At 39.5% G+C, this 14,465-nt stretch overlaps 1 protein-coding gene across 2 annotated transcripts in view; it reads left to right on the forward strand.

Annotated features, from left to right (window-relative positions):
* The window catches only part of NTRK2 (neurotrophic receptor tyrosine kinase 2), a 208,409-nt gene extending 195,081 nt beyond the window's left edge, over positions 1-13,328 (forward strand). For both annotated transcript variants that reach the window (XM_069776835.1, XM_069776828.1), the window contains 2 exons: positions 6,946-7,104; positions 7,950-13,328. In XM_069776835.1, the coding sequence (XP_069632936.1) occupies positions 6,946-7,104; positions 7,950-8,135 (345 nt within the window). In that variant the 3' untranslated portion in view covers positions 8,136-13,328. The remainder of the gene's footprint in view (positions 1-6,945; positions 7,105-7,949) is intronic.
* The last annotated feature ends 1,137 nt before the right edge of the window (positions 13,329-14,465 follow it).

A 14,465-nucleotide genomic window follows, 5' to 3' on the forward strand; every position in this document is an offset into this window, starting at 1 on the left:
TGTAATGTAGTGACTACTACAATTTTTTAATTATCCTGTATATTTGGCTGACCCAGTATGATACTTTATTGTGTAAAACACAACAACAGTGAATACAGTTTCTATATCCTTTCAGCTTAGTGTTTGAAATGGTCTTTGGAAGATGCCGAATTGTAAGATACATTAGGTCATTCACATATTTTGATTCCATGTGGCATCTCTCCTTCATTCCACCCTTTTGACAGAATAATTTCTAGTGCTCCATAAGCATTGCTGAGAAGTTTGATAAGAACTGCATATTGCAATGTGTGGCCGTTCTACATAGGAACATAGGAATAGCTTCTCCAAAGGCCCCTCTAGTCCAGGATCCTGTCACTGTGAGTAACCAGTGCCTGCTGAATAGTATGAAAACAGGTTAAGCATATATTTCCCTCATGTACTCTCTTAGCCTCCAAGACTCTGCAGCTCAGGTGCTTCCTGGGCCAGAGATGGTATCTGTGTGTTTGATAGCCCTTGTCAGATTTTATCCTCCATGAGTGTGTTTAATCACTTTTTGATCCCAGATAAGCCTTGGGGGCTGGGAGTATCTTGTGGCAATGAGTTCCACAAGCAACTGTACATTATGTGATGGGGTACATCCTTTTGTTTGTTATGAACCTGCCATTTACAAATTTCATTTGTTGTCTTCTGGTTCTTGTGTTATGTGAAACTCTGAGTAATTTGTCTTTCTTCATCTCCATACTGCTCATGGTTTCATAGAGACTAGTGAGAAGAATTTTATCTCCAGCAACACAAAGTTGACGCACAATATTGAACTGATGTTGTTGCACAACTGAAGAGAGAATTTACAGTGTAATAAATGTTGTTCTAGACACTGTTTCAGTTTTCTGACAAGACCACTGGTAGAATTAATTAAGAACTTTAAATGTAAGCCCCTTTTGGATAGAGATGAAGTAAAGCAGGGTTAAAAGTGAAAATGAAAGGACACATCTTTAGCTATTGGTTTATAATCTGCCTTATTTGATAATTCAGTAACCTCATGTACTGCAGTGGTATGGCTTGTTATGGCTGTTAAAATAATATATTGCTTTTCTGCAAGTGGACATGGCAGGACTGATGATATTTTAAGAGGAGACATTGACTTTGTCTGCAAGGCCAGGGAATGGAATAAATGAAAATAACAATTATTGATTTTTTCTTGTGCTGAGAGAAACATTTGCCAGCATTTTATGAGGGGGAAAGAGCAGATGTTCACCAAGAGAGGAGAGGTTTTCAGTTTTAGCAATAAGACATGATAATTTTTGCAGAGAACATTTCTTTGCAGTTATATCACCCTGAGATGGGAAAACAAGTCAGAAGACCAAAACATAAATAGCAAAAACTACCCTGAAATGCTGCAAGTAGACAGGTTGCTTTTTTAGGAGGGGGTGAACAAAGGAATCAAAAGGTATAGCTTGATTCCAGTTTGGCAAACTAAGACAAGTTGCGTTAAAGAGACTGATCATATATTTGTCACGTGACAGTTAATTTAAGCATATGCTGAACTGTGTTGCTGCTTTCAAGACTACCACCCTGAATTGCAAAACGTCTGAGATCAGCAGGGCTCTGGAGAGATGCAGCAGTCAAGCCAGACAGGGCGTTGGGCAGGATCAGGGCTGAAACCCATGGGTTAGTCATTCAGGTTCATTGGGCTCACAAAGTAAAAAGATTACTTTTATCCTGTTGGCAGAAAAAGCGTCACTAGTCTTCAGAGAATATACAAAGCGCTGTGACACATTACTGCAATGTCACTCTGTGGGAATCGTGGGAACCTGGGAACACTGAACGTAAATGAGGAAGTCTGCTTTCCAAGGCTATGCAATTGGTTGCTGTGCTTTTTACTGCATGAATTCAGAGTAATCAACTACTTAAAGCCAGAAATTCAAAAAAAATGGGGAAGGGGTTATGTAATTCAATGCCTGCAAAAGCTGGGGGTTGGATTTGATGTCCTCTCCAAGAGTGCTGGAGCCTCTCCAAATAAAGCCACCAGCATTTGGCAGGAAGAAAGACTACTCCCTGTTCCAGCTAGTCCCTGTCCTGTCCTTTGGTCAGCTCCTGCAGGACCCTACGGCATGGCTCTGGAGCCCCAAAGCCCTCTGTCATACCCTCAGCACCACAACCCCCAGTGCTGCTATGGTAAGACCTGGTTGTACCTGATACGCATTGCAAAAATGTGGCCAATCCATTCAGCCTTCCCTTTTCATGGTACAAATGAGTAATGCATAAACTTGGTGGGAATTGATTGAATGGTCATCTTAGCAACATTATTTCTTGTGCCTTTCCCAGCCTGTGGCTTGCATCTTATCTGTGTAGCCCCACATACAGTCTGTTTCTTCCATATGTCTGTATTGGCTTCCCTGGGCTCCACCCACAGCCTTGTGTTTCCAGCAGGAGCACAAGGCTTCATTTGCTTGTTCTTTGTAAGAGAGCATACCTGTTTGCTCACAAACATCGGGCAGCAGTGTTCCTGTGGCAGTTGGGCAGTAGATGCTGAAACAGCGACCAGGGCAAGGTATTGACAGATGCATTTTTAATTGGCATAGGGAAATTGCAGTGGTTGCCTGCCTCTAGCTTGATGACAATCAGCTGAGGGCTCTTCTCTGTAGCAGTAATATTAATGTGCAAAAAAGCTGGGTTTACATTGGATGGATGGATGGATGGATGGATGGATGAATGGATGTGTGTAGGCCCTTGGGCAACAAATATCAACTCCCATGGAATTTTGTACTACAGGCCTGGTTTCCTTCTTAAAACCAAAATTTCTGCATTAAACAAGCCTCACCATTTCCTAGTGCCTGCGAAGGAGGATACAGAACATAAGGCTAAGACATGGTGCTTCTACAGAAATCCTTGGAGTTTGATGTTTGCAAATAAATGAAAACAATGTTGAAGGTCAGCTTATCTGCCAACTTCCAAAATTCTAAATTCATTTAAAAGATGAGTGCTGAAAGTGGTGACAAGTGGAATGACATTGTATTGTTGAAAATGCAACATTTCATACGTGGAACAGTGTGGCAGTTTCCCCTTGGAAGTGCTTCTTTGTGGAACATCATAGTTCACTAATCTGGCAGTCTCCATCCTGTGGATAGTTTGCACATTGCAGAAGCTAATTCACCAGGCTTTCTGGTTTAGATTGTAGCCCAATATTACTGGTAAAAGCAACTAGTGAACATAATACAAGGCTACAGCTGGGCTAGGGAGTGCTTGCTTTCATAAACTGACATATGGAAGCAAGTACTTAAGTCCCAGAAAGGATCTGTAGAAGTGCAATTCTAAATAAAAATGAGCCATCATAATGCAGCTGCTTTCAGGTAAGCATCAGGAAAATGTACCCTAATTTGTATCCATAAAATGGTCATTTTTGCAGCATTTTTACAGCTACAGTATGGATTTTAAAGTGGTAGCATATTAAGTTAAAACTGTAATGCTTTTAAACCTGACATAACCTTAGCTAGACTGAATATAAAGGTGTTATTTACTTGCAACTGCAGTCTGCTTACCACACATCCATTTTAAAATTATGTGTATCAAGCAGCACTGCAATTACAGTGTGCATAGCAGGGACTTTATCCTGCAGAATGTTGATGATACCTGAGAGCTGTGTAATACTTGCATTTCCTATTAAAGCATATGCAGAAGGCATCTTTTTGAAGCACTCAGCACCTTTAAAGTTTGGTCAGTGTAGCCATGTTTTCCTTCATTGGTCCTTCTTGGAAAACACCCCTTAGCCTTGCTGAGAATTTGGCATCAGCAGCAAAAAGGCACTCCACCTTTCTTCACCGCTGTTATGGCACAACTGTGGGTGCTTGGACTCAACAGTCCAATAAAGATCAAAAGAAGCTTACAACTGACTGTCAGTTTATTTCAGGCATCCTGTGAACAGTGGTGTCAAGTCCCAGACTTCAGTTCAACAAAGATCTGAAGCATATGCTTCATTTTAAGCATATACGTAACAGAGCCCTTAATGCTTTTCTGAGCTGAATGAGTGTTGACTCTAACCACTGATCATTAATAGAGAAGGAAGTGTGCATTTAGAAAAAGTGCCTTTGGCCAAGCATCTGAGTTGAAACTGAAGGTGCTCTTGCACCACAGGTAGATGCTCAGCCTGCCACAAGTGATGCTCAGTGTTGCACAGATATCCTGTCTTCATTGCAATGCTATCTGGCAAGGAGAACACCCCTTATAATACTTTTATTGATACTTTGGGAAGGCATTAAGTATTATCTTCACAAAGATGCTGAGGCATTGGAAGTAACTTTGCCTAAAATGATTGATATTGGCAATGATAGAGAGACCTCAGAACTTCTCAGTCCTGGACAAGTACTCTGACCAGTGAAGTCTTCTGCCTTCAGGGACAGAAATGGACACAGCTCCAGACAAGATGATGTGGGAAGAATGCCAGAGAGCCCTATGGCTCATGCTTATCTGTAAATTGAATTCTTGGTGTCGATACTGATGAGTCAGTCTTGCTGTGAGTGCAAAGAGCGACAGCTAGGTCTGTGATGTTACAGATCAGTTCATCACAGAGCCACCATTTGGTGGCAATTTATCATCATCACTCTAGAGGTGTGTCATTCACTTTACTGAATGACATTGGAAACTCAGCATAGAGTCCTACCACAAATACACTGTGATTCTGTAGCAAGGAACCATGGGAAAAGAAGATTTGGAGAGTGGGGTTTTTTTAATTGCTTTTTTAAAATCTTTTGATGTAAGATGTGACAAATAAGAAAAAAATAGAGACACATGCTTTATTGTTTATAGCTTTCATTAATTTTTAAGGCATGAGTCAAAGAAATTGCTGAAAAGAACCAGTAGCAGAGGCTATATGATGAGCAGATCTAAGAGCCATTTTAATATTTGATGAGACCAAAAGCTTCTCATCACTAACCATCTTTTAATGGCACTTGCCCTTTGTCTGGGTCTATGTGCCTGCATGTTTCTGAGGGACTAACTCTTCTGACTTTCTAATGAAATACCATTCAAGATGGGGGTAAAAGTGGTGGTTTGGAGCTCTTTTGTTGCCATGTCAGTTTAGGTTATGATAAAGTGAGAAACTGAAGCCTTGTTTGCATCTCAGCATGTTCGTGTGTTACTTCAAACTCTCCACAGCATTTAGTGACATCTCAGTCAAAGATGATTAAAAATACGGATGCACAGAGCCTTACAGCCAGTCTGACTGCCAGAGCGGTAAACTAACACAGAGACAAGTGGGATGAATTGAGTAAAGCACTTAAAAATGGATATCCATTCTGTGTCAGTGGAGTGCTCACGTGTATGTTTTTAAGTTAGGCGGAAAGCAGCAGGAATTGGGTCCCCTTCTGAATGGCTCTGAAATCTGTGCACAGCAAACTGCATTGAGTCAGAAGCAAATCCTCAATGTAGCCAGGAACTGAAGTCAGGAGCCCTGCCTTTCATTCAGCATCTGGACAAAAGACAGTCCTCCATCACTTGTATGACATCTCATGTAGGGGGAGGAGAAGAAGAGCCTAGTAATACACCAAGTCTATGGAAGTTTTAGCATGACTTTCTGTTTTTATGGAGTCAGTAACGAGTGTTGACTTGTGGCGATGGACAGAACAGGGTTGAGTTCTCCCATCTGTAGCTGTATTTCTGGTATGCTGCACTAACACTGAATTACTGACAAATAGCTGGAAATGGATGTTCTGTGTGATTTAGAAATAATGTGAACCCTGACTGAACTTCTATTGGGTTTTCCTTCCATTTGCTGTTTCGACATGAGAACAGGGAGGGCATTATTAAATAACAACAACTGTAAAGTCCCACAAGGAGAAATTACATTCTGAATTGACAGAAACTTGAAAATGCAAATGTGGTTTCATAACTAAATAAATTTTCAGACAGTAAAATGAGAGTTAATCGAAAGTTAGATGTCCTTGAAAAAGCTTTACTTTTTTTTTTTTAACTTCCTTGGAAATATTCACAGCTGTCTTGATGCAAAAGTAATCAGAGTATCTATTAATCTATATGACAGTATCTCAGCAGTGGCACTATTTTAAAAATATTTGAGTGGATTTCTTTATTGACGTGATCCAGTCAGAATGGGACATAGCAAGAACAAGTAATTGTTTAGAAACTGGAAAGAAGAGATTTTTTTAAAATTTAAATTAAGGTTAGGAAACCTAATTTTAAGGAAGTATAGCATTCTGGGGAAAATGAAAAATGTTCTAAGAGACTTTCAGAAAGGCATTCACTCAGTGAAAGATCCCATTCAACATGAGTTAATTTGGGATAGGAGCCATGTCTTACTAGTTGTTTATTATCAAGGAGATATATCCAAAGGATTGATTTTTTTTTTAAAGCTGTATACGACTGGGTAGTTTATGTGGAACAAAATAATTTGATGCATTAACTTTGGAAATTATCAAGAGAACATAGCATTGCTTTAATTCACTGAAAATTAGGATATTAAAACATACAGATCCTCATCCTACTGTGTCATGTAGTCAGACCACTGTGTCTTCGTGGATTTCAGTTGATATCACTGAGTTTCTAGGAGAATCATCAGTGCAGATTTCATTTCATGAATCTTTTTTAGCTTCCTGAGTGTTAAAATGGAGAATAAAACTGGACTGCTTTTAAGTGGGTGGGTAAGCTAAATTAATTAATAATTTCATAGACCTTCCTGTTCCTTGGGTAGGGTGTGCCAAGTAAGTGTCGAAGATGAGTTTGCACTTCGGAAACAATGTCTTTGGAGATCCTGTTGAGAAACCTATCACGGTAGTGATTGTTGTCGGGGGAGAGGAGTTTGGACTGTGAATCCCTAGTTTTTAAAATGTCCACAAAGTGAATGGTATCACATGGGAAAAAAAAACCCAACATAAATTCTCCTTATTTAATGTCTTGATAAACTACTTGTGAGGGTCTGGAGGAATTATTTCTGACTCTTTCATTTGCTTTTCTCAGGTTGGGGGTCACACCATGCTGCCCATTCGTTGGATGCCTCCGGAGAGTATCATGTACAGGAAGTTCACCACAGAAAGCGATGTGTGGAGCCTGGGGGTTGTATTATGGGAAATCTTTACCTATGGCAAACAGCCATGGTATCAGCTCTCAAACAACGAGGTGTGTGTAATACATTCTCAAACTGCATTGGGAAGGCTAGCACGTTAACTGTTGGGGTAGCTTCTCTGGAGATGGGACAGCAACAAATTTATTTAGTAAAGGCAAAACCCTTGATATCAGATATTTATGGTATTGTCATGAACTTTGTGGCTGAATTTCTTCCTTTTCAGCCTTTTCTCTCCAGGGTGAATGGAAGTTGTCCAAGCAGAACTATACCAGTTGGAATTTAGCTTTTTCCTTTGTATAGGATAGTGTCTCCTCTGGGTATTGAGAAAGACCAGGAGGCAATGAAGAGGACCTTAGCTATCTCCTGAACAGGCTTTGGGTGATTTCAGTTCCCTATCATACATGTCATTGTTGCGGGGTGGTTGTCCAAAACCATTCTTGAATAGATTGAAGTAATCTGGATATCTCTTGATTTCCAGGCAGTCACAAGTAACCCGTTTCCAGAGATTAGCCACAGTGATACTCATAAGTTTAAGGAGGGAGGGAGGGACAGGCACTGATGGTCTGTGTGAGCAGGGTGAAAACTGCCTCCTTCTGAGATGAGGTGAAGTTGATAGAGAGAGAGAATGGAGGTATGGGATTACTTCCTGGCTATCATTCCCTCATGAGTGGAAGGGGCAATGTGGGTGAACTTAACATCAATGAAGTTACTGCTCCTTGACAACTTACATTACAGTGATTTTTCCAGATCGCATCCTGCTGCTTATGCATCTTGGCAGGCTTGGCTGGGTGACTGCCACCAGTGACGCTGCTGTGGCAATTAGCAGTTAAGTCTTCCATGGGTGACCCCCATGTAGTTGGCAAAGCTGTGCTGATGCTTTCCTTGTGATTTCTCATAGGTGATTGAGTGCATCACTCAGGGCCGAGTCCTGCAGCGACCTCGCACATGCCCCAAGGAAGTGTATGACTTGATGCTGGGCTGTTGGCAACGGGAGCCTCACATGAGGCTCAACATCAAAGAAATCCATTCCCTCCTCCAGAACTTGGCCAAGGCATCTCCAGTCTACTTGGATATTTTAGGCTAAAGTCTACTAGCATTTCTTCTTATGGGCTGCGGGAATGAATGTGTTCAACTGCCGCTGAACTCCATTAAAATGTGTTCTTAACTTTGACAGTATTAATGACAAAGTTGCGGAGAAGCTTTCAAAGGGCAAGCAATGTGCACTTCTCCATCTGTAGACACAGTATTGACTTTTTAGACATTACTGAGACGTATCTCCTCTCTCTCTCACTCTCTCAGTTTCTATCATTTTTTTCTTCTCTCCTGTCTTTCTAATCAATTTGGCTTCTGCATTATTGTAACTCTACATAGACAAAGGCCTTAAAAACCTGATCTGTTATATCAGCAGACTCTGCAGTTTGCCCACCACAACTACAATGCCTTGTTGTATTCATGCCTTTGATGTGGATGAAAAAAAGGGAAAAATATATTTGACTCGAACTTTGTGATTTCTGCTGTACAGCTACTAGGAGTTTCTATGGATTCACCTCAATTTTTTTGCTTCGGCATGTGGGTGGAAATAGAAGACTGGTGTTCTCTACATGAAGCATGTTCCTTGCAGAGATAAAGCCAGATGGAAAGAAGACAGTCTTGTGTGATACACTATCTGGAGGAATTAGGGGATCAGATGGCATCCAACCCCACAAAAAAATACTGAAATGATTTGATGGAAGGCAAGAGGGGGTTTAGCACTTTCCCTGAAGAGTCTTTCTGAGGACTAAAGGAATTGTTCAAGGAGGTGCTTTGCTGGCACCTTTAATTGCCAGATACAAGTAAAAGGGAAAAAGATGCTGCCTGCACTGCACAAAATTATGTTAGAACATGATAAACTAAACACATGCCCTTATTTTGTCTTCTGATAGGATATTGTCATGCCACTGGTATAAAAATGTTCTCCAGCTAGTCTTTTTTAATAAAGGCTGAATCTAGGCTTATTAATGTACAGTATTAATTTTAGGATCACTTGTTGAAACTAAGGATTTTGATAAGATAGGACAAGCTATAGACGGTGGAGCAGGTGTATCTTACACTGTGCTTGTCCAGCAGCATATTCCTTCCTTCCTCAATCCTTTTTCTTTTTTTTAACCATGCAAGCAAAACTGTGCATGGTCTTTGTTGGTTAATGCCCTTTGTGCAGAAAGTATCACTCATCTTGTAGTACACCCTAGTAGACATAGTAAACTCATAACGATATAACTTATATTTCATTAGAAGGGGCTAATGGAGGACATTAGCCATGTTAAAATGCCTTTACAATGTTACAGATATAATAGGCTGATATAACATGAATAATCTAAAGCACGAAGATCACTGGTTATGTTTGAGCCATGGCAGGGGATAGAGATGTCTAGAGAAAACAAATTACTCTGAGGTTATGGCTAACTATTCAGAGTGCAGAGAGCCTGAGCTCAGCACCATGTTTGTATTGGTACTAGTGCTGTCATTACCAACATCCACTCTTTCTTAAATAATTTATTTTTGGTTGGATTGGCATTGTATGTGTACAACATTTGCATGGCCACTGTGTTGATGACAACTGCATGGGCATATGTGTTATTTTTCAAACCAGAAGTTGACGGTTTCAAATTTAGAGTTAGGATCATTTTTAATATGAATTCTTACAAATGAAAACCTACCTTACCTATTCCTCAAGAATTTTGCCTCCCTCTGTGAGGGGGCGTTACTGCAAAAAAGGGATCTTTCTTTCTGTTTTCTTTTTTTGTTATTTCTTATTGATATGAGCCAGATCAAAATAGTTCTTCATCTTTGTGTTGGGGATATTTTATTTAATAAATTAAGCATTTTATTTTTGTAACTGTTCCCATAGCACATTTAATATATAATTTGCTCACATATATTATTTATTGAGGCACTTTAGGTTTTTCCTTCAGAAGCTTTTAGAGCTAGCTCATAAAGATTCTGAACATTTTCAAAAGAAGACAGTTCACTGGACACTGATGAAGTTTTACCCTTCTCAATGTCATTGAAAAGGCGGCATTACAAATAAACATGACAGTGTAACTATAAAGCCATACTCAGTATTTCTTTAATAAACTAGATGTTATTCTCAACCACTACTGAACTGGAAATACACAAAAAGCCGGAGGAAGATTCCTACAAAATGGGCCTTAAGATTTTATCTAGACTGTCTTGGAAGTTCACACAGAAAGCTAGATAAAGACTGAGCATCCAGTGAAACCCATTATCTTGAGAATCTGAATGTTGTGTTTTAAAGGAATTTGAAATTGATTTTCAAAATAACAGTGGTGGAAAAGAAGGGTATCAGAGTCTGCTCTTACTGTGCAGTGTGAGGAGGCTGCAGGTGGTGGAGGGGCGTGCTAAGTTGCTACCTGCTGTATTCTTCTTAGTTTCTTATAAGCTGAAGAAAAAGGCATCTGAGATGCTGCTTCTGTTGGAAAGTAGGCTCCAGCCTGAAAGCAAACAGGTGGGTTTTGCAAGCACTGAAAGAATGTATACCAAAAATAATCACAAAACCCTGAAAATGTACTAAGTGGCATCTTCTTTTTGATTTACTAGTGAGACTATTAGAGTAATTTCAGAGAATAAATAGTGTTACAATGCATTGTGCAATAACATAGCAGTATGTTAAACTTCTAAAGGACCAAATGTTCTACAGAGCCACTGGTATGGATAACCTTGACCTGTATCATTAATGTTCTTGATAGTGCATAAAATGTATAATCACAGTAGACAAGCTATAAACTGTAGCTATACATAATTTGCGTTTGTTCATGAAAAGGTGGGTAAATGTAGCAGAATGAGCAGAGAAGAGGAAGAAATATGTTCAAATCACAATGAAGGGTGAGTATATGTGCATATTCATCATGCTTGCACTGTCAGCTAAATCGTGTACACTGAGTAAATATGACAATCAGGCTCATGTAAAAAGTCTTTCAGGACTGTGCTATGAACTGATCATACATATAATATATATGTGTGTTTGCATATGGCATATATATATATACACACACACATAGCATATACATGTATGCCTATGTCTGTTGTATTTTATTTATATATGTGCAGACATGCATGCACATTATGTATGGGCGGTGTGTATATGTATAAATTTACATACACCTACGTTATTACAAACAATGATTAGAGTGCTATTAATAAATTGATAAAGTCTGCTGAGTAACCAGAATAGTTTTTTTTCTTTTGATATTTCATTTTCTGTGTTTGTAAGATTCAACTTTTTAACTGGTGTGCAGCAGAGGCAGTGCTAGAATGCCAGAGATACAACAACAAGCACTTTTCTTCCCCAGATGATTGCATAAAAACATTTTTTCCATTCCCATCTCACTTGTTGATTTCTCACAATGAAATGAACAGACAAGCTTCCAAGCTCGGGAAACAGAGTTTGTTTTACTGTCATTTCTGGATTTGTGCTATTGTTGTTTTATTGTCCTAGAATAATAGTGCAGCTCCATTAGCATTTTATACTCGTCTGCAGTAACGAAATAATTCCAAGAATGAGCTGGACTATTGAGACTGCAACACGACTTGTAGGACGAGAACGCCAAAATTCAGCAGTAATAATAACAGCATTTGCCACACTCTGTCCTTCACTCTCAATAGATCTGCAGAACTCAGAAATGGCCATGGAGAATAAATACTTGTAAAGCAACAGCAGCCCATGATGCATGATGGAGTGTACCCTTTTTAAAAGGACTTAATTCGTTTTGATTGGTAAAACAATATATATTGTCTACAGCTTAATAAGTAATTGCCTATTTTTTCTCTTTTTCAACTTTTCTTGCTACTTCTTTATCACTTTCTTTTCTTCTCTTTTCCTTTCTTTCCTTTCTCCCTCTTGCCACCTTCTTTTCTCTTCCTTTTCCCTGTCTTTCTCTCTCTGTGTACCTCTCCCAAGCTTTCTGAGAGATTGTTTTTGTTGTGGCTGATGTAGAATTTTAAAAAACACTTTAACACTTTAAAAAGAAATTAAATAGCCCAGTAAAATGATTAGGTCACTGGATGACTAAGGTACAATGCATATGTGTTAGAACAAGTCTGTGTCTGGGTTGTTGCAGCCTGTAAATGAATTTCAAATACTGCTGTAAAATGTGAGGGAGGGGAGTGGGGAAGGGCTGGGGACAGATCAGGGTGTCTAATCAAAGATGAAGGTTTTGATAGCACAGGAAGTTGTATTTTCTTGTTGTGAGGGCTGGGATGAACCACTGCTGCTTTGAATCAAGAGGTCCTTTAGAGCCTTAGTTAAAACACCTTTGGGGGGGGGGGGTGCTACATTCATCACAAACATGAAGCAAAAAAAAAAAGTCTACATGTTGCAGGGAAAACACTGTGAATTTCACAATAGCAACCAAGTGACTATTTTGCCATCTTTTAAACATACGTCTCAGGAGAAGAAATGGGAAGTGATGGGCGTGTTATTTTTCCGACTATGCATTCTAGACCAGGTCTGTGGGGGGGGGTTGTTCGCTTGTAGAAGGTTCAGAGGGATGACCAGCTGGTATTTTATAAACACTGAATACTTTGGGCAAGGATAATAGAAGCTGCTAGTAGTGAGGCCGTTTGATTGGAATATATGAGAAAACAGAGATCAAATTGAATCTTTTCAGAGGCCTGTATCTTGCAGCTTATATGTATCTTTCTGTAACTTAAAGAAAAGCAGCTAAGGATGTTTTATATACAAGTAATGTAATTCAATGTTGATGTTTAATTGAATCACCAATAGAGAGAGAATCAATTAATTATGAAATATTTGTCCCAGCCCTGCTCTCCACCTATACTTTATGTATATATATATATATTTCTAGATACCGCTCTCTTTGTCACTTAAGGTAAAGAGGAAGATATCTACATATAAATATAAATCTCTATATTGTCACCAAACTGTGACCTGGTGTGTAGAGCTATCTTTCTCCTTTCTTTTTTCTTTTTTTTTTTTTTTTTAATAATGTGATGTCTCTGTGGAAATATTTAGTGGTTCTTGTTTTGCAGTTTGTTATAACAAGTCATTGCTTTAAAAGTTTCATTGCATCTTGGCTGATTTCAAAGTGATGCCTAGGTATCAGTGTTAAAAGTTTTGTTTGTGAGTCATGTGACCAGCTTCTCTCAACATGACATGGAAAGTCTCTTGTATTACAGTGTATTTAATAAAAATGATGTCTTACAATAAACAATGTCATCTAAAAGAAAGATAAAATGATTACTTTAAAAAACCTAAAAATTTCACAAGGTGGTGTGTGCTATTTTCTTCTGTTTGAATGCCTTTGTTTAGCTCCATTGTTTTTGAAAAGGATGAAATTAAGGAACAGTTTGGTATGCTTAGAAACATGGCATATTTGCACTCTAAAACTCTGAATAAAAAACAGGTGTCTGAACTCATAGCTGATGAAAGAGGAGACCCATAGTAATAGGACAAAGGAATATTCAATCTGAATGTGATGACAGACTTTTTTTACTCTTCATTTTCCAAATGATGATGCCATTGGCATGCTTGTTCATTTGGGAAGCTAGCTTAGCAAATACCTGTTTTATCTTCTAGCAGAAACAGGCCTTGAGAGATTTTCTGGCTTTTTGCTAAAAGTGTCCCTCAAACCACAGCCCTGTTAAAAATGTAGTTTGTTCTTTTTAACTCATGTCAGTCTAGAATGAATATATTGTGAACAAATACAGCATTAAATCCAACTCCCTGAAGAACCTCATTAAGATTCAGAATGCAGAGTGCTTAAATATCCAAAGGAAGGTTCAGCAACTTGATTAAAGATCCCTCCACAAGCTATTAACCTAAACCAAGCCCTTCAAGCTTAGAGTAAAACCATATGAGAGCCACTTGGTGGCTGCATCTGCTTCCCTCTGCCGAGAGACCTCTCTGAGATTAGATGAGCTGGCTACAAGCATTCAAGTGGTCAAAGGAAAATAATCCATTGAGAAGAAGCCTCAGGATAAAGTTTGTCCAAAGCTGTGAAAATAGCCTTGAACCACACTAAAAAGATTTGTTGGCAGTTCGTGTTCATCTGGTGACTTAGAACTGCCTTATGTGCTTTCACGGTAAAACGTGGGTGCCTTCCAGAGTCCATAGGTTGTGTTGCCATCCTGAAATGAGACGCCTCACTGCAGACAACTGGTTGCCATGAAGTCTATTTGACAGCAGTGAGAGCTGCAGAAACTCCCAGCGCCCAGCCTGTGTAGGCATTGCCCTGCAGACCCATCAGCGTGGGCACAACCGCCCGCGCACCCTCCCCGCCATTCCCTTTCCCCCAGGATTTTTAAGGCCAGGGGCACGTAGCAGCAGCAGGGACTGGACACTGCCACTCATGGCTGCTCTGTGTCGTGAGGCTCAAAGCCAGAGGAGCCAGCAGGG

Source organism: Haliaeetus albicilla, chromosome Z (genome assembly GCF_947461875.1).
Source record: "Haliaeetus albicilla chromosome Z, bHalAlb1.1, whole genome shotgun sequence".
NCBI lineage: Eukaryota > Metazoa > Chordata > Aves > Accipitriformes > Accipitridae > Haliaeetus > Haliaeetus albicilla.